The 18,138-nt window shown below is 47.0% G+C and overlaps 1 protein-coding gene across 5 annotated transcripts in view; it reads right to left on the minus strand.

The window, feature by feature from the left end:
- Positions 1–17,626, minus strand: part of GRAMD1B (GRAM domain containing 1B) — a 212,384-nt gene extending 194,758 nt beyond the window's left edge. For 3 of the 5 annotated variants that reach the window (XM_064268926.1, XM_064268925.1, XM_023558224.2), the window contains exon 1: positions 16,543–17,596. In XM_064268926.1, coding sequence (XP_064124996.1) covers positions 16,543–16,916 — 374 coding nt within the window. In that variant the 5' untranslated portion in view covers positions 16,917–17,596. Of the gene's footprint in view, positions 1–16,542 lie in introns of all 5 variants that reach the window. The other 2 variants (XR_002787738.2, XM_023558225.2) reach the window with 2 other exon arrangements.
- Between the last annotated feature and the right edge of the window lie 512 nt (positions 17,627–18,138).

Raw genomic sequence — 18,138 nt, forward strand, 5'->3', positions numbered from 1 at the left:
TACACACATACATATGTTGTTGTTAGTTGTCAACCTAGCAAGCTCATGTGACATAGTAGTAGAATGGCCCCATAGAGGGCAGATAGCTCCGTGGTTAAGTGCTTGGCTGCTAATGAAAAGGTCGTCGGTTTGAACCCACCAGTCACTCCTCGGGATCTGCTCCCATAAGGATTACAGTCTAGTAAATCCCATGGGGCAATTCTACTTTGTCCTATAGGGTCTCTATGAGTGAGAACCCATAACACAACAACAACCTTTACGGAAGCATATCACCAGGCCTTTTTCCCAGGCAGCTGCTGGATGGGTTCAAACCACCAACCTCTCAGCTGGCAGTCGAGCGCTTAATTGTTTGCACCACCAGGACTCCACAGATAGATCGATAGATAAAGATACACACACACACACACACACGCACGCACACGGAAACCCTGGTGGCGTAGTGGTTTAGAGCTACGGCTGCTAATCAGGAGGTCAGCAATTCAAATCCTCCCAGGTGCTCCATGGAAACCTATGGGGCAGTTCTACTCTGTCCTTTAGGGTCACTATGAGTCGTTAATTGACTCAACAGCAACAGGTTTGGTTTGGTTTTTGGTATACACACACATACTTTTTTTCTCCTGTGGTTGTTTACTTGGCCTGGATGAGTAGAGTTTGGAATTATTTGCATGATACCAGCTGGTATCAACTGTTTCTTATTAATCCTATAAGGCCATCACTGAGCTGATCAAGACAGTGAATCATTTTCAAAGGGCACCTGCCATCCAAAGTGGCCTTAAACAAGCAGTCAACTGGGAGAAGACACTCTACTACGGCTCTAGGTTCTCCATGACTATGAGGGACAAAGTCAGAAAAATACGCTGATAACTCCCTAAAAATACTTAAAATTTCAGTCATTTCTTCAATGGTGCTTGTAAGAAACAAACAGAACTTTTGTTTCCCCTTCCGGTCCTCTGCAGAGAAACTAAAGGGAAGTTAAAGGGTCCCAGGCCCAGCAGAAAGAGAAGAGAAGCAAATGGCCTGGTTATCCCATACCCGGGGTGGTGACTTCCCACCACCTTTGCCTACTATTATGGATTGAGCTGTGTCCCCAAAAATATGTGTTCCGATCCTAACCCTTTTATATGCAGATGTAATCCCGTTTGGGAACAGTATTCTTTGTTATGTTAATGAGGCCACAGCAGCGTAGGCAGTGTCCAAAACCTTATCACTTCTGAGCTATAAAAAGAGCACATTAGATAGAGAAGCAGCACAAATGGGGTCAGACAGCACATGTGAGTATCCACAAGGAACCAAGGAACACTGCAGTTACAGAAGCTGAGACAAGGATCTTCCCGAGAGCCAAGAGGGAGAGAGCCTTCCCCTAGAGCTAGTGTCCCGAACTATGGGAAACTTCTAGCCTCCTGAACTACGAGAAAATAAGTTTCCGTTCTTTAAAGCCACCCACTTGTGGTATTTCTGTCACAGCAGCACCAGGTAACTAAGACATGAAATGAATGAACGAGGCCCTACTTGGAGACTAAACTGCTTCTCTTTCCTAAGACGAAATGTCCACTCAGCTCCACTTAGTAAGAAAGGCCGTCCCTCACAACAAGATCTGGCCAATGATCAGAACTACCAAACAGGACAGCTCTCCTTGGATGCACTTGTCACATTTTTAAAGGTTACACTTAGTCGTACAATTTGTGTTGACTGCCTAGTAGACACTCAATAAAAATCTGTTGTTGAACAAATGAATGGATGAATACGCGAACTAGACTAAGCCCTTCAAGGGCAGGGGCCAGCCACAGTGCAGGGGCCAGCAATAGCAGCCAAGTGATAAGTATTTGCCCCACTTGGACTCTCATCCCTCTGGCAGCCTGAACGTTCACTGTGTCCCTCCCAAGAGTGGGAAGGGGAAACAGCCAAACCCAAACCAAACCCATGACCGTGGAGTCAATTCCAACTCATAGCAACCCCACAGCACAGAACAGAACTGCCCCCATAGGGTTTCCAGGGCTGCAAATCTTTACGGACGCAGACTACCACGCAGAGGAGTGGATGGTAGGTTTCAATCGCTGATGTTTCAGTTAACAGCTGAGTGCTTAACCACTGTACCACCAGGGCTCCTCAAGGGGAGGTAAAACCCAGACAAAGCTTTTGCTGCTGTAACAGAGTGGAGGCATCTTGAAACAGCTGGTTATGATGTTTGGGCTTTATTTTCCATTTCCTATGGATCTTAATTACCCTCATTGCCAGCACTTCATATAAACTTCAGTATAAAGTCAGATATACACAAGTATTGTTACAACATAGAAAAAGGCCTGAATTAAAAGTGACATGACCCAACCTCTTTTTGAGTCCAGTTTCTACCATTATTCAGTTGTCTGAATGCGGGTATGTTTCCGAGTTTCAGTTTCCTGAAGAGCCAAATGCATACACTCCTTACACCCCCCACAGGGCATGGGAACAAGTGAGGCGATGGACTGTCATGCCACGTGCATGTTACTGGAAGGCCCGGTATGTGCTAAGGCAAATACAAAGAGTAATTACACTCTGTCCCTCCCTTCCGGTAGCCCGTGGCCTGGTTAAAGCACTTTGAAAAGGCTAAGGTGCTACCCAAATTAAGAGATTTTGGTAAACTGCTATTGTAAGCATTGTTTTCGTTTGTGTTTATGTGGGCACCATTCTATGCCACCCTGAATGTAGGCTCTCAAAGGCAAGTGTCAATGTCACTTCTTCTCTCTGTACCTCCCCTCTTGGAGCCGAGTTAAAGGCTCCACAGTCTGTGTGGCTCACCAAACAGTATTCACTGCCTGACTTCAAGGCTGCCATTACATGGATAAAAAAGAGCCATTTTTATTGGCAGCCCTTTGGCTCTTGGATTCTACTAGGACCAAGAGGAGGAAAAGGCAAACACCAGGGTAACAACTGCTTTGGCCCCTGACAGCTGCAGAGAGAGACCCAGCTTAATATCACAGTCTCCCAAGGTCTTGGAAGACGTTAGAGCAACACATGGACCTGCATTTTCAAAATGGCCACAGCAAATTAAATTACGTTCCACTACCAATGGGAGGGAGACCCGGTGGCGCTGTGGTTAAGAGTTTGACTGCTAACCAAGAGGCTGGCAATTCAAATCCACCAGTCATTTCTTGGAAACCCTACGGGGCAGTTCTACTTGTTTTATAGTGTGGCTATGAGTCAGAACTGGCTCCATGGCAATGGGTTTGGGTTTTTTTTTTTTTTTTTGATCAATGGGAGAGGAGTCAGCTTCTCGCATTCAGCTACCAGCCCCTCCTCTAGTCGATCTCTTCGTTCAAAACAGGGTAGAAGTCACCAATTTTACAACTCCTGATTTCTGGATTTTAGAAAACAAACTAATTCCATTTCAGCCATTTCAGTGATGGGCCAAGTAAGTTTAGTTTTTAAATTAATAGGGGCCAATGTTGCATTGTTAATTTGTTTACTGGATGCTGCTCCCACTAGGGTGTAAGTTTTTACTAAGGCAGAAACTATCTTGCTCACTATTGTTTCTGGTGCCTAGGACAGTACCCAGGTCATAGTATGTGTTCAATAAATATCTGCTGGATTCATGGGGGAAGAAAACAGGAGGAACAACTGTTGCCCTGACCTGGAATCAGAAGGCTGGGGGGTGGGGGGCGGGGTACTTGTGTTACCATGGCAACCATAGCTCCAGAAATAAAAATACCCTTCAGAACTGCTACAGGCCATTGGTGGGGAAAAGGTTAAACACCATTTCCAGAATCTGCTAAGGCCCTTGGTCAACCATAAGCCAAAATGTGTCTCCCAATGTGTTCTTGCTCTCTGAGCCTTATTTTGAGGGGAGCCAGTCACTCTGCACCTAACTATACCAAATTTGGGTCCCCTGAACAGAGACCACCCTTAGAAGAACAGCGCAGTCTTTGGCCTCCAGACACTCACAGGGGACACAGAGAACATAAAGGACAAAGAAAAGAAACCAAGAGGCTTAAAACAGACACACAAGCCATCCATGATAATCCAGATTTACATAAAAGGCATATGAGGGGTAATTGTTCAGCTTCCAGAGGACCTCCTGCTTCAGAAAATGATTTACAGTAGAATTTCATGAAAATCAAATTTCCTTATAGACTTGCATTCATGTGATATTCCTTCCTTCATCAAGTAAGCATTTAGTGAGGTCCTACTATGTTCCATCCACACAGCCTAACAGGCACTGAACAAAACAAACATCAACTGCCTTCCAGGTTATGATCTAGTAAAGGATTCAGTGTGACCAAGTAATCACACCTCCCTGCAGGATGTACCATCAGTTTGCCATCTAGCTGACTCCAACTCATACCAATCCCATGTGTGTCAGAGCAGAACTGTGCTCCAGAGGGTTTTCAATGCTGATTTTTCAGAAGTAGATCACCAGGCTTTTCTTCCCAGGGGCCTCTGGGTGGGCTCAAACTGCCAACCCTTTTGGTTAGCAGCCCTGAGCATAAATACTTGAGTTAGGAAATATTTCCTGGAGGAAAGGAGAACTAAGCCAAGGCCCAAAGAAGAAGGACTTAGGGCGGGAAAGGGGGTCAGTGGTACAAAAGAGGAACCCAGGCTGAAAGAACAATGTCTATGAAGACCTGGAAGCAACATCTCATTCAAGGAACTGAAAGAAGGCGACTCTGGCTACAGGCCAAGACTGCAAGGAGCAGCAATAAATGAATGAAGCAGGAGGGAAAAGCAGAAAAGAGACCCTGAAGACCACTCTAGATGCAGAGTGAAGAATTAAAGGGGTGTGTGTGTGTGTGTGAAGAATTAATGTAGTCAGGGAGGCCAGTCAGGAGGATGTTTGTAGAATGTACATGAGAGATGATGTGACGATTAAGATTATGTGTCAACTTGGCTGGGCCATGATGCTCAGGGTTTTGGCAATCATATAATGTTGTGATCACTTCCTTGTTGAGATCTGATATGTGATCATCCCCATGATGGGATCTGCTCTGAGTAGCCAATCAGTTGAAAGGGAGTTTCCTTGGGCATGTGGCCTGCATCCGAAAATAAGCAGACATTCTGGCAAGGCTTGGGAGCTTTTGCTCATTCTGGATTCTGCAGCTGACTCCTGTTCATCTGACCTCTGGCTCTTGGGACTTGAGCTAGCAGCTTACCTTCGGTCTTACCTGCCGATCTTGCGATTCATCAATCTTCACGGCTTGTGAGCAAGAGCCCTGCTCTCCAATCTACAGATCTTGGGTTCGTCAGCCCCTGCGGCTACGTGAATCAGAAGAAGCCTCTATCCTGCTTCAAAGACTTGGGACATTCCAGCCTCTACAACCATGTGAGCCATTTCCTTGATATAAATCTCTCTCTATATATATTTACACAATTTATTGGTATTGCTTCTCTAGAGAATCCAGCTTAAGACAGATGGTGATAGCCTAGAGAGGGCCATGGTTACAGAGATAAGACAGACTTGAAAAACATTCTCTCCAAAGGGAGGGAAGTCTTGTGAAATAGAGGAGTACTGATCTCCAATGTAAGAAATAGAGTGAGAAGAACTGGTTTGGAGAGAAAGATGATGAGTTCAATTATGGACAGACAAGATAAATTTTGAAGAGCATCCCGATGTAAATACCCATTAACCAGTTGGAGGTAGGAGCTTAAGACTTAGGAAAAAGATGAGGTCTGAAATATAAATGTGAGAGTCATCATGTAAGAATAATTAATGCCACAGTGGATAAAATAGCCTAAGGGTAGTACGTAGAGTCAGAAAAGCAGGAGGGGAGAGAAGGAGAAATAAGCAGCAGCAGGCTGGAGTAAGAACTCTAAGCAGACCAATACTAAAGGGACAGATAGAGAAGAGGAGCCCACAAATTATAAAAACTAGGTTCAGTGCAGTTTCTCAGCACTCATCAAGGGACCAGAAAAATAACATCTCACATAGAATCGAAGAAGCAACAAACCAGTGTTCCAGTTTACATTAACCAAAGCAGAAGACATGGAGTCCTCATACCCGAAACCAAACCTATTGCCATCAAGTCAATTCCAACTCATAGTGACCCTATAGGACAGAAGAGAAATGACCCATAGGGTTTCCAAGGCTGTAATCTTTATGGAAGCAGACATCTGTCTCAGTTTCAGACTTCTCGGTTTCCTCCCAGGTGAAATAACTTCACGAATCCCACCCACCGCAAAAACTGGTTTCTCTGAGGCAGATGCAGAACCCCATCAGAACCAACAATGAGTATTTTTAAAATATGAACTGTGGGCAAGCAGTGTAAGAGCCATGTTTAATATTTAGGAACTGTAGATGCTGACAGGTGGCAGCTGAGTGGGGGTGAATTAAGGTGACGCAGTGTGAACTCTAGGCCAAAGACCCTACTATCCTCTCCCTCCCAGCAGATCCTTTCCTGAGACCTATTATTTATTTTTTGCTTTAGTGTGAATCCACATTCTACAGAAAGCACCTTTTATATGTTATCTCCTGCACTAGGCTGTGAGCTCCTCAAGGGAAAGGCTATGTGTGTATCCATCTTTCTGTCCCAAGTACAGCACAGCATCTGCCTCCTGGTAACCAGCAACCAGAATCAATTGCCACTGAGTTGACTCGGGCTCATGGTGACTCCATGTGTGTCAGAGGAGGACTGTGCTCTATAGAGTTTTCAATGGCTGATTCTCCAGAAACAGATGGCCAGGTCTTTCTTTTGAGGAGCCTCTGGGTAGATTTTGAACCTCCAACCTTTCAGTTGGTAGCTGAGCACATTAACCATTTGTACCACCCGGGGACTCCTGCCTTCTCGTTGTTGTTGTTGTTGTTAGTTGCCACTGAGTTCGCGGCAACCCAACGTGGGCAAAGTAGAACCGCTCCATAGGATTTTCAAGGCTATGACCTTTCAGAAGTAGACCACCAGGCCTATATTCTGAGGTATCTCTCGGTAGGTTCAAAATATCAATGATTAAGCACTTAGTTATGAAGCAAAAGCTTGGCAGTTCAAATCCACCCAGAGGTGCCAAGAAGAAAGGCCTGGCAATCTGTTTCCAAAAGGCCACAGCCATTGAAAAACCTATGGAGCACAGTTCTACTCGGACACATGTGAGTTGGACTGACTCAACAGCAACACTGAACTATGAGAAGGACCTCTCCTGAGTTATCTACATTTTCAACCTAATCTCTCTGACTGTGAAACCAAGGGCATTATCAACTGATAAAGGCATTTTAGGAAGCAATCCAAAGCCTGGAGAAGACACTTCAGAGAGAGAGGAATCTTTCAGTGTTCCTAGGAACTTTCTGAATGGGCCAGCTACTTTCTACTCTGCTCATCTCAAGGGCTCTGTCTTTTAATGTATTTGGCTAACAATTTCACCGGTAAGTCTGCAGAGTTCACAGACCCCACCGGAGAACCAGTGAGGTCCAAGTAACTGCTAGTACAAAGTCAGGGCTCTCCTCAAAATCTGGAAGTGACAGCCCAAGTTACATATAATGAGTCTCTGAAGCCAGATTTTCAAAGGACGATGACCAGCTATTCTTCCATATTCACTATGGACAAAACAAAATGAGTTTGAAGTGTACCATAGGAGATTTCAGTTAGATCTTAGGTAGACCTTTCTCAATAGTATGTGTTGAAAACATAGAGGTGACCAAGAGGTGGTGCAATCCTTTTTCCTGGGGATCTGCTTAAAAAAATAGAAAAGATTTTCACGTGCCAGGAAGAGGTGGTTCATTACAGACAAAGATGATAGACAAAACACATATCATCATGCAAGTTAAGGGCAAACTGTTCCCTGGAGAAGCTCCACCCTGTTCAGAGTAACCTTTGTTGTTGTCATTGCACCCAACCCTGAGAATCCACAGAAAGGTCAGAAAGAGCTTCAGAGTGTAATGACCCAGCTAGAAAACAAATACTCGCCGGGTCAAGGCAGACTGCTCCAAGAGGTCAGCCTGGCACTAACTTGCATACTTGGGGCTTGGAGAACATAAGGATGAGGCTAAGTGGCACAAGCTCCTGAGAGAGGTCCTGCACCCATTTTGTAGAAGCATCTTACTCTAATGGCTCAGCTAGAAATAGTGCTTCAGAAATTCACTTTTTTTCCTTATTTTAGAGACTTCCCTGTCCTCAACCTACGAATCTATGCTCTCCCTTATCTTCTACAAGTGCAAGGTACAGAAGAACAGATGAAAGGGAAAAGAAGTCCCTGAACTAAAAAGAAAATCTGAATGAGGAAAAAGTACTGGAAGATAATACAGCAAAGATGCCAATGATTGGGTTAAACCTGGTGCCGTCAAGGCGATTTTAACTCATGGTGACCCATGTATTATAGAGTAGAACCGCTCCACAAGATTTTCTTGACTGTAATCTTTATGGAAGCAGATTGCCAGGACTTTCTTCTGCGGTGCTGCTGGGTGAGTCTGAACACCAACCTTTCCAGTTAGCAGCTGAGAGCAATTTGTTTGCACCACCCAGGGACCTTTTATGATTGGGTTAACAGGACAAAATTATGAACTTTTTTCCCTCTTCCCTTCTATCCAAAATTTTTAAGTTAGCTGGTCATTTTGCATGGCTGCTAACCAAAAGGTAGGCAGTTCAAATCTACCAATCGCCCCTTGGAAGCCCTATGGGGCAGTTCTCTTCTGTCCTATACGGTTGCTGTGAGTCGGAATTAACTCGACAGCAACAAGTTTGGTTTGGGTTTGGTCATTTTATTGTACACTCAATATTCATTGACTTTTATAATATAAAAATGATTTAGTTTAAGATAACAAGCTGGAGGGCCCTTGCAGAGTTTTACATATGTGTCGTTGAACTAACGATCCATCATCATTCCACATTTTCCTAACATTGAGGCAAATATTACAGGGTTACCATCATCACCCATTCCCAGATTGGGTTCCCAGGCTAAATTCTTTCTCCACAATTGCCAAAGAAGGGAAAAAACAACTGGGTTATTCATTGTTTTTCTAGTCCTTCATGCAACCCACTCACTTCCTGGCTATATTTGCCAGTCAGAAGCAGCAAGGCCAAAAAGCCCTGTGGTCCGGTGATGGAGCTAAGAGGCACCTAGTGACATGCTAAACAGGGACCTTAAAAACAGGAGGATTTCTTAGAGATGTGAGAGGCTAGTCAGAAAGCGGCCTGAGTCCCAGCCCATAACTCCGCTCTGCCACTGTGACTTTCTGTGTCATGGGGTTTCTTTATCTCCCCGACAAATCAGGGCTGAACCAGAGTCCCACCCTGGTCACAGCATGCAGGAAGGATGCGGAAGAAAGGGTTTCACGCCACCTGATCAAAGAACGTATCAGCGCCTCAAGTGAAAATGCTATGGTTTTGTTTAGCGTGACAAAAATTTGGAAACAGTGGCCACGTTTGCGCAACGTGATGAACATAATTAATGTCACTGAAACGTATACGTTAAAAATGTTGAAATGGCAAATGTTCTGTTACACACACATTTACCACAATTTTTTTTTTTTAATGTTGAAATGGCAAGTGTTATATACAGTGAAACCTGTGAGAGCCGGAACTCGACAGGACTGCCTTGTTCTTCCGGATCTCACAAGTTTTCCACCTTTGATAGGGTGCAGTCTTAACCACTTTTCTATCACTCTCTATTAGTGGAAAATATTTGTGTTTTCCTTCTCTGAGAGGTTTCTACCTTACACAGGTTCCGGCTTTCACAGGTTTTACTGTGTGTGTGTGTGTGTGTGTGTGTGTGTGTGTGTGTGTGTGTACGCGCACGTGCACCAGAACCTGGGTAAAGCAGAATAAAAAAAAGCCATGGTTTTCCTCATCCCTCTCTTCTTCCACCACTAGAGTCCGATATAAAGCACAGCCAAATTTTCCTGGTGATGATTTCAGACCACATATTTGAAACAAAAATCCAGACACAGAGTCTGAAAACAGAAAATAACATCTGAAACCAGGATTCTCTTTGAGAGATGGCCTGTGGCTGCCCAGAGTGTCATGGGCAGTGGCAGGCAACTCCCTGACATCTCTTCCACCAACTCAAAGCACCCCCATCCCGCCTCCCTTCTCCCACTTGAAAGCCCATATGTGATTTTCTGCTATGCATCCCTGATAGAAGCTTCACCATCTCCTCGGAGAATCACTGGCAGTCACCAGGAAAAGCTCATGGACCCCCAGGATATTTAAGAGCTGTGTCATTCCTTAACCCTCAGTGAGTCACCACACTGATGTGGGCTACAGAGAAAAGAATCCCGACAGGGAAAAGCCCCCATAAAAGCACTCAGATTTCATAAAACTCTTGTACACGCAGCAACCCTGCAATCATTTCCTGGCTCTGTGGGCCAGCCTGGCTCTGTATCGAAACTTGCTCGAGGGCCCAACAGCTTGTCCACTGGGGTCAGGAAGGAAATTCTCCACTGGCAGGTTAGCCACTCAGAGCTTTAATGAAAGGATTTGAGTTATCCTAGAAGCAATTATCAATGACCAGCATAGCAACTGGTAGATATATGGTGCCTGAGAGAAACGAAGTGGGCAGGGCAGAATTATCACCTGTTAATCTGTCCCCTGTCCTCCCAGTCTCTCTTGCCTGACACATAACTGGCACCCCGAGTGCATAACCACCATGGAAACTCTCAGAATACCAACTCGCACAGGCACCTGGCCAGTGGGAATCAGCCCACAGGACTCCACATAACCACATTCTCGGTTTCTACCAACTGTTTTAATCTGGAAACCACATCGATAGCCAAAGGAGCAGTTGCATGGAGGTCAGTCAGCATCCCTATCCCCTTCCACAGCACTGGCTTTCCCACATCCCCAATACCATTCTCCTCAGAGGCCTTCCTGTCCCCCTTACCTCGTTCCTACCTTCCTTCAGAACAGCCCCTCCACATCTACCCATTCTCAAACACCCAAGGGCCACTCGTTTTCAGGCCCTAGGGAGGCAATACAGTGTAAAGAGCTCAAGCTTGGACTCAGAAGAACATGGTTCAAATCTCCACCCTGCTTCTTACTAGCTATCTGACCTGGAGCAGACTAATCTTAACTTCAGGTTTCTCATGAGGTAAAAGCTACCTCAGAGGGTTGTTGGGAGGATTAAAGGAAATAATGCATTTAAGGAGCTTAGGAGAAAACTTAGCACACAGTAAACCATGGTCCCTGCCTTCAGGGAACTATGGGTCTAGTAGAGGTTTTTGTTAATTAACCCTATCCAGGACTGATTACTTACTTAATCAAATCACGGGTCTCCTCTGCAACTGTGTGTTGCTTTGTGTTAAGAAAGAAGTGAGTTTTCTTCCTTCCACATTCCCTGTGCTTCTCATACGTGGCAAGGTACACTCAGGTCAGGGAGCGACGCAAAGAGTGACCAGCTGATGCAGGGCTAGTGGGGGGGACACATGGACGCACAGTCACCGGCTTCCTTGGAAGCTGAGCTGAAACCAGAGACAAGCTTCCTCCAGGGACAATTAACCAGTGAGCAAGGTATGCACCGGCTTACAGTCAGCGAGGTATAAAACCCAGTACACGGGCTTAATTGTGTTTACTTACTAATCTGTAGGGCACAGCTTAACATGGGTTTCACCACATCTCTGATTGTGTACTACAGATTAGTAAGTAAGCATAAGTAAGCCTGCGTGTACCCTGCTTATTGGGTAATCCGTCCCTCCAAAGGTAAGAGGATGAGGAATCAAGATAAATATCCCAAGGATGTAGACTCATTACCTGCAAAGCCATATGCCAGCTCCAGAGAGGTACCACTAGCCCACCAGGCAGGGAGAAGTGCTACCAGGAGACAGATGTGTAGTCAAACAGAAACCCTGAGGCTCCAGGTTGCTGCCAGCCTGCTGGACCATGAGCCATCTGACAGGTCGGCCCATTATACAGAATAGGGGACTGAACAGGCAGGGGGAAAGGTGGTGCAAAAGGCAATAATACAGAGGTCACCATGCGGAGAGAAGCAGAGAGGTGTTTCTGTGTCCCCTGGAAAGAGAGGCTGCAGTAAACCATCTGCACCAACTCACTTGCCCCTAGTCAGCTTCCCCGCCCCCCTCCAGGGGACGACAGTCATTTGAGACTATCTGAGAGGACACGGCTCAGTCTGATTTCTAACTTACCGCCATAATCCAACAGGTCTGAGAGGGGCTCCGGTCCTCAGCTGACGTTTTGAACAACCCCCACAACCAGCTATGGCCAAGGGATTTAGGGAGACGTACAGGTACTAATTCCAAAAGCTCACTCCATCAACTTCAGCCTACATTCACTGAGCTCAGAGGGCAAACAAGGCCAGCAAGAAATTATGCCATCTTAGGGTAAAGGGCGGATAAAACGATTCCCAGGCAGACCACTCACCCAGGCACCACAAGGCTTCTGACCTCTGTCTTTCCAGGCTGCCACCCAGCTCACACAGAACACCAACAATCATCTTCCTCAAATACCACTCCCTCCCAGGTTCTGAAACCTACAATGGCTCCCCACTGAGGTGAATTCTCTGTTTATAAAGCACGCTGTATACAGGGTCTCAATACATCTTTGTTGACTGACTAATTGAAGATCAAATTCCTCAGCATAAATCACAACCAGTCTGTTGGCCCATCAGCTTGCCATCCTCATTTTCCCACATTCCACAACAAACCACACTTGGTCATCCCTCCATCCCCATCTTAAGTCAATGCACCTTAGACTGCTCTCACCAAGAGTATTTGGCCCCCCCTTCAAAACTCACCTCTGGAGTTACCTCCTCCAGGAAATTTTCCCTCACTCATGAATAAGGGGAAACCCTGTGGATGTAGTGGTTAAGAGCTATGGCTGCTAACCAAAAGGTCAGCAGTTCAAATCCCCCAGGCACTCCTTGGAAACCCTATGGGGCAGTTCTACTCTGTCCTATAGGGTTGCTATGGGTTGGAATTGACTCGATGGCAGTGGGTTTTTGTTTTTTTGTTTTTTCATGAATAAGGAGAATTCCATTCCAAACAGAAAAGGAAAAAGAATCATTCATCTACTCATTATTACTACATTCATCAACACACACACTTATGGATCAGCACGACAGGGCACATACACTGCCAGGCAGTGAGGATACAAACAAACAAGTCAAGATTGGACTTGCAGTATTTCAGTGCTGTCCTCTTGTGTCCTTGGACCCCCAAGTCCTCTCACCATGACTTTACCTCTTTCGTAGTGCTGTGGAGAACAAAGAAGTCTCCTGATTCTCTCTATATTTTCAATTTTGCACAGGGGCCCTCTTGGCCCCCTGCCCTCCACCACATCAGAGAGAACCCTAGGCAAGCCTGAAAGATGTTTTTCTCTGTTTCAGAGAGGTGGATTTGGGGGAGGGGAACAGGTAGAGGAAAGCTACCCTGCAGGGCCTGGTATGCTAATCCCCCGCTAATTCAGCCCAGAGAAGAGCTGTCTTCCAATCATTTCCAAACAGTGTAATGCGTGAGAAGTCCCAGGTGCTGCCCCATGACACGTGAGTATGTAACCACATATTCTCAAGCACACATCCACTCCATGTGAGCCACTCAACATAATAATGCCAATAACCCTTCACTCTTGAATAGCAAGGGAAAGTTTATCAAACGTGTTCACATGTGCTACTCTTTAGATCAGGAAGGTGAAACTCAGAGAACAAACTGAAGTCCGAGGTTCCATAGCTGATAAATGACAAAACTCAAATTTAAACCTAAGTCTCCTGACTTTGAAGGCCAACAATCTTCGCATTCTACTGCCTCCAAATGCCAGACTCATCTTGAGCAATCTTGCTGGGCATTTACAAGGACCGATTCACCTCATTGCTTCTTTTCTTTTTAAGAAGTCTTCCATTTTCAAGGCCAAAGAATGACAGATTTTCGTTTTAGCCACAATCCAGACTGATTCCAAAATTAGATAGTAAAACACAGTGGCCAAGAGCAGAGATTTGAGTCAGACCAATCTTTTTCTACATATATACATATATCCTACTAATCCAAGGAGCTATCATTTAGAATAACTGCCTCAAACTATACCTAAACTCCCCCAAAAAACAAACCCATTGCTATCGAGTCAATTCCAACTCATAGCGACCCTATAGGACAGAGTAGAACTACCCCGCAGAGTTTCCAAGACTGTAAATCTTCACGGAGGCAGACTGCCACATCTTTCTCCCCCAGAGCAGCTGGTGGGTTCGAATCACCTACCATTTGGTTAACAGGTGAGCCCTTAACCACTGCACCACTAAGGCTTCTAAACTACACCTAACCCGTAACAAACCCACAGCCCCATAGGGTTTCCAAGGAGCAGCTGGTGGATTCGAACTGCTGACCTTTTGGTTAGCAGCCGTAGCTCTCAACCACTGTGCCACCAGGGCTCCAAACCATACCTAGGAAATGAAAATCCTTTCTGCTTTTAAGAATATGTCCCTTACACTAACAAAAAGGAAGATTCCATCTCACTCTTCGACAACCCTCAAAACCAGGAACCAAACCAAAAACCAAACTCACTGCCATCGAGTCAATTCCAACTCGTAGCGACCCTATAGGACAGAGTAGAACTACCCCATAGAGTTTCCAAGGAGCACCTGGCAGATTTGAACTGCTGGCTCTTGGTTAGCAGCTGTAGCACTTAACCACTATGTCACCAGGGTTTCCCAAAACCAGGAAAGGCTCCCTTAGATCTAGCCGAATCTACCTCTATTCCCACCCCAGATGGTGATACAAGACTCATGTCCCCGTATTTTGCCCTCAGTGTGCATAGGGTCACCAGGAGTCAGCAGCTGACCCAACAGCAGCTAACAACAACACACGGCAGAATCTCAAGACCAACTAGGGGTCTCTGATTGTTGTTTCCCTCTACGCAAAAGGCAGCAGAATGAACTACCAGAACAGAAGGAATTGTTAAATCCAAGGTCCACGAAAAACTCCAGAACAAAGGTCTAGATCCGGTCCTGGGGGTGGAGCCAGGTCCAGTCACTGCCACCAGAAAAGAGAAACCTTTGAAGGCTGAGAATGCTATCTTCTGCATTACATAGCTTGATTATTCAGCGTCTCCCTCAAAGACACATGGCTCCCCGTTTCTTTTGCCTTCGCTCATATTGTTCCTCTGGTCTCATCTCATGCCCCTGACCTCATTCTTGTCCTGATGTTTTGTATTACCTATGTGTATTTTTCACGGTTCAGGCCTCTTACTCCCAGAAGTCTTTCCCAGCTTCTCCAGGGTTCTTGTACAATCAGTACCACGTGGCAGAATATTTGTCTCCCTATGGTTCCATGTTCTCAACAGGAAACTCACATGTCTTAATTTCTTGTACATCTATCCTCCCACCCTCCTTCTCAATTTCTACATCCCCTCACTCTATCCAACCCTCCCCTACACTGTACTCAACGACCATCATCACTCAGCTGGTACCAGACAGAGCTCACAAGAACATTCAATAAAGACTTGAACTGAAATGAATGAAACTGAATGGAAGGGGAGGAGGCCCAGGGAAGGTAGATAACAGCTCAGTTGCCCCAGCCAAGAACACAAACAACTCTTGCTGAATGTCTGGGCCAGTGAGTCTAAAAGCATTTGGCATCAGTGAGCCAGTGAGGAACTCTCCAGCTAGGTAGGTCTGAAGCACTACTGTGGCCAAGGCTGTGTGAAGCTGCCCTCTGGTTTTCTATACCAATTCTCTGTCCCCAGAAAACTAACTTTCCCTGCTATTCTTTTTTCTTATTTTTTAGTTGTATTTTAGATGAAGGTTTATAGAACAAATTAGTTTCTCATTAAACAATACAACCCCATGAAGTGTCAACACTTTCCCTTTTTCAACCTTGGGTTCCCCATACCAGCTTTCCTGTCCTCTCCTGCTTTCTCATCCTTGCCCCTGGGCTGGTGTGCCCATTTAGTCTCATTTTTTTTATGGGCCTGTCTTTGGCTGAAGGGCGAACCTCAGAAGTGACTTCAACTCTGAGTTAAAAAGGTGTCTGGGGGCCATACTCTCCACATTTCTCCCTTGCTATTCTGATGCCACATTTGCCCACTGAAAAAAAGCAGCTAGTACAAAGTCTTGGGGTGGACAAGACCTAGATGTGGCTCACTCAACGTGAGCACCTCACCAGCTCTTCTACACATGGAAGCCAGGAAGCACGACCAAATACAAATAACAGAAGTGGAAATGGAATTCAGGAACATAAGTTTAAGTGGAGGAGCCTCGTAACCTCTCTCACCTTCTACCTCTATCTGCAAAATGGGAATAATAATTACACCCACCTCAGTGTTTTCGAGAATTAAATATGGAGATAACGGTGAAGTGCTCAGTAGAGGGTTCCGCACATGGTATGGGCTCAAAAGTACTAGCTGCTCCTATTTTTATTATTTACTTTGTCGTGAGGATCAAATGTGATGGGCTGCTGCGTGAAGCCCCATGTAAATGTGTTGTATGATATGAAGTCACTGGCCCCCGGTACTGGGTTGGAGAAATGAGTGACAAGTGTGGAGGCTCAGTCTTCCCCGAGCTCTTGCACAGGCACAGCGTCTGAGGCGGACCCTGGGGAAGGGCTCCTGGGTTCCTCCCGAGGTTTCCGTTTACCATGCCCTGGGGCCCTGGACGGCTCAGGGTGGAGGCAGAGGGAAGGGGAAGGAGGCTGCGGGCGGAACACGGACATACCTGCTTTCACTGCACTCCTTCCGCTCCCTGACCCTCAGCCACTTGCGGAGGAGGAAGCGCTTTCGGCGCGGGGAAGCGCTGGGTGTGGAGCAGTTGGACCACGGTGTGTCCTCGTCGCTGGAGGGCGTAATCTCGATGGACGGCAGCTGCAGAAACTCCTTGCCAGGGGCCAAGACGCTGGGCAAGTCCCGGGCCAGTCCGGCCTCCAGGCTCTGCTCCTGCACGTTCTTCATACGGCGCATCTTGAAGCGCCGGCGCCTGAGCGTGGGGGTCGACGAGCTGGACCAGGCCGGGCTGCCCTCGGGTGCGGCCTGCGCCTCGGGCACCTGCAGGGCGGGCAGCTGCAGGCTCTCCATCATGTTGGCCGCCGGCATGGGTCCCCGTCGCTCCGCGCTCCCTCTGCGCTCTCTGCAAGCAGTCTAGCTCCGGTCGCTGCCTTCCGCTCCCCACCCCCGGCCCGCGGCACACACGTCCCTCTCACGTTAGCAAGCACACGCTCGAGCTGCGCGAAGAACAACTAAGTTCCTTGTCCCAGGGCGCCGCGAGGAAGCACAGGCAGGGGGCGCGGCGCGGCGCGGGGTCGCCGGGAGTCCAACTTTCTGTGCAGAAATCTCCCGCTGTCAGCGTCGGCTCGCCGGCCGCCGCCCGAAAGGCGACCCCGGCTCGGCGGGAGCCGCCTGCCAGCCACTGGCAGCCCTCCTGGGGCTCCCCTCGCGCACCCGCTTGTTTTTCTTCCGCTGCTCTCCCTCGCTCGCTTGCGTCTTTGCCTTAGCGGGACTCGGCGGCCAGGCCCCAAGGGGCGGCTCAGCAAACTCTCAGCGGTTTGCACTCGGCAGACCGGGTTGGGGAGCTGGCTTCGCGCTGCAGGGAGGTAGAGAGCAGGAGGAAGAGACAGAGGGAGGAGGGAGAGAGAGAGGAAACGAGACACTAGATAAAAACAAAAAAGGAGGAGCAGCGGGGGGAGCTCCGAGAGGGTGAGGGGAGGTCACTTCAGACCCGAAAGGGCAGGCACAGGAGGCAGCAGCCGCGAGTTTGACTGTACACGGAATCCCGTGGGGAGGGGCTCTACCTCCGAGTGAGGGCTGCTCCAATCAGCCTAATGAAACGAGATCACAAACCAAACTTTCTCAAAGCCATGATTGGCCAGGCAGCTCCCATTAGTCCACCCTCCTACTTCTTCCTTTTGGGGGAGGGGGGGTCAATGAATTCAGTCCACACTCTGCCAAGCTACACACGATACAGGGCTGAGGAAAAACTATGGGATTTTTCGGCTGAATTTCTTCTCCTAAGAAAGATGCTTTCTGTGAATTATTTGGGGTGCAGGTGAGGGGATAGGAGCCTTGAGCATAGTCAGAAGGAGAACTCAAGAATCCTGAAGGCTGCTTCCAAAATGACAAGCTGAGATGGGGAGAACAGCTCTCCTGTGCAATAAGCTGAGGACACCAGACATGACGTACGGAGAAAAGACAGACAATAGGATCTGAGAGACACAAGACACACTGAAGTAGTGAGGAAAAGAGACTGAACCCTGTACATCTTGAGTGACCCTGTCAATACCACAGCCCCACCCCAACCAAAGAGTGATTAGGGGAGGAT

Source organism: Loxodonta africana, chromosome 15, assembly GCF_030014295.1.
Source record: "Loxodonta africana isolate mLoxAfr1 chromosome 15, mLoxAfr1.hap2, whole genome shotgun sequence".
Taxonomy (NCBI): domain Eukaryota; kingdom Metazoa; phylum Chordata; class Mammalia; order Proboscidea; family Elephantidae; genus Loxodonta; species Loxodonta africana.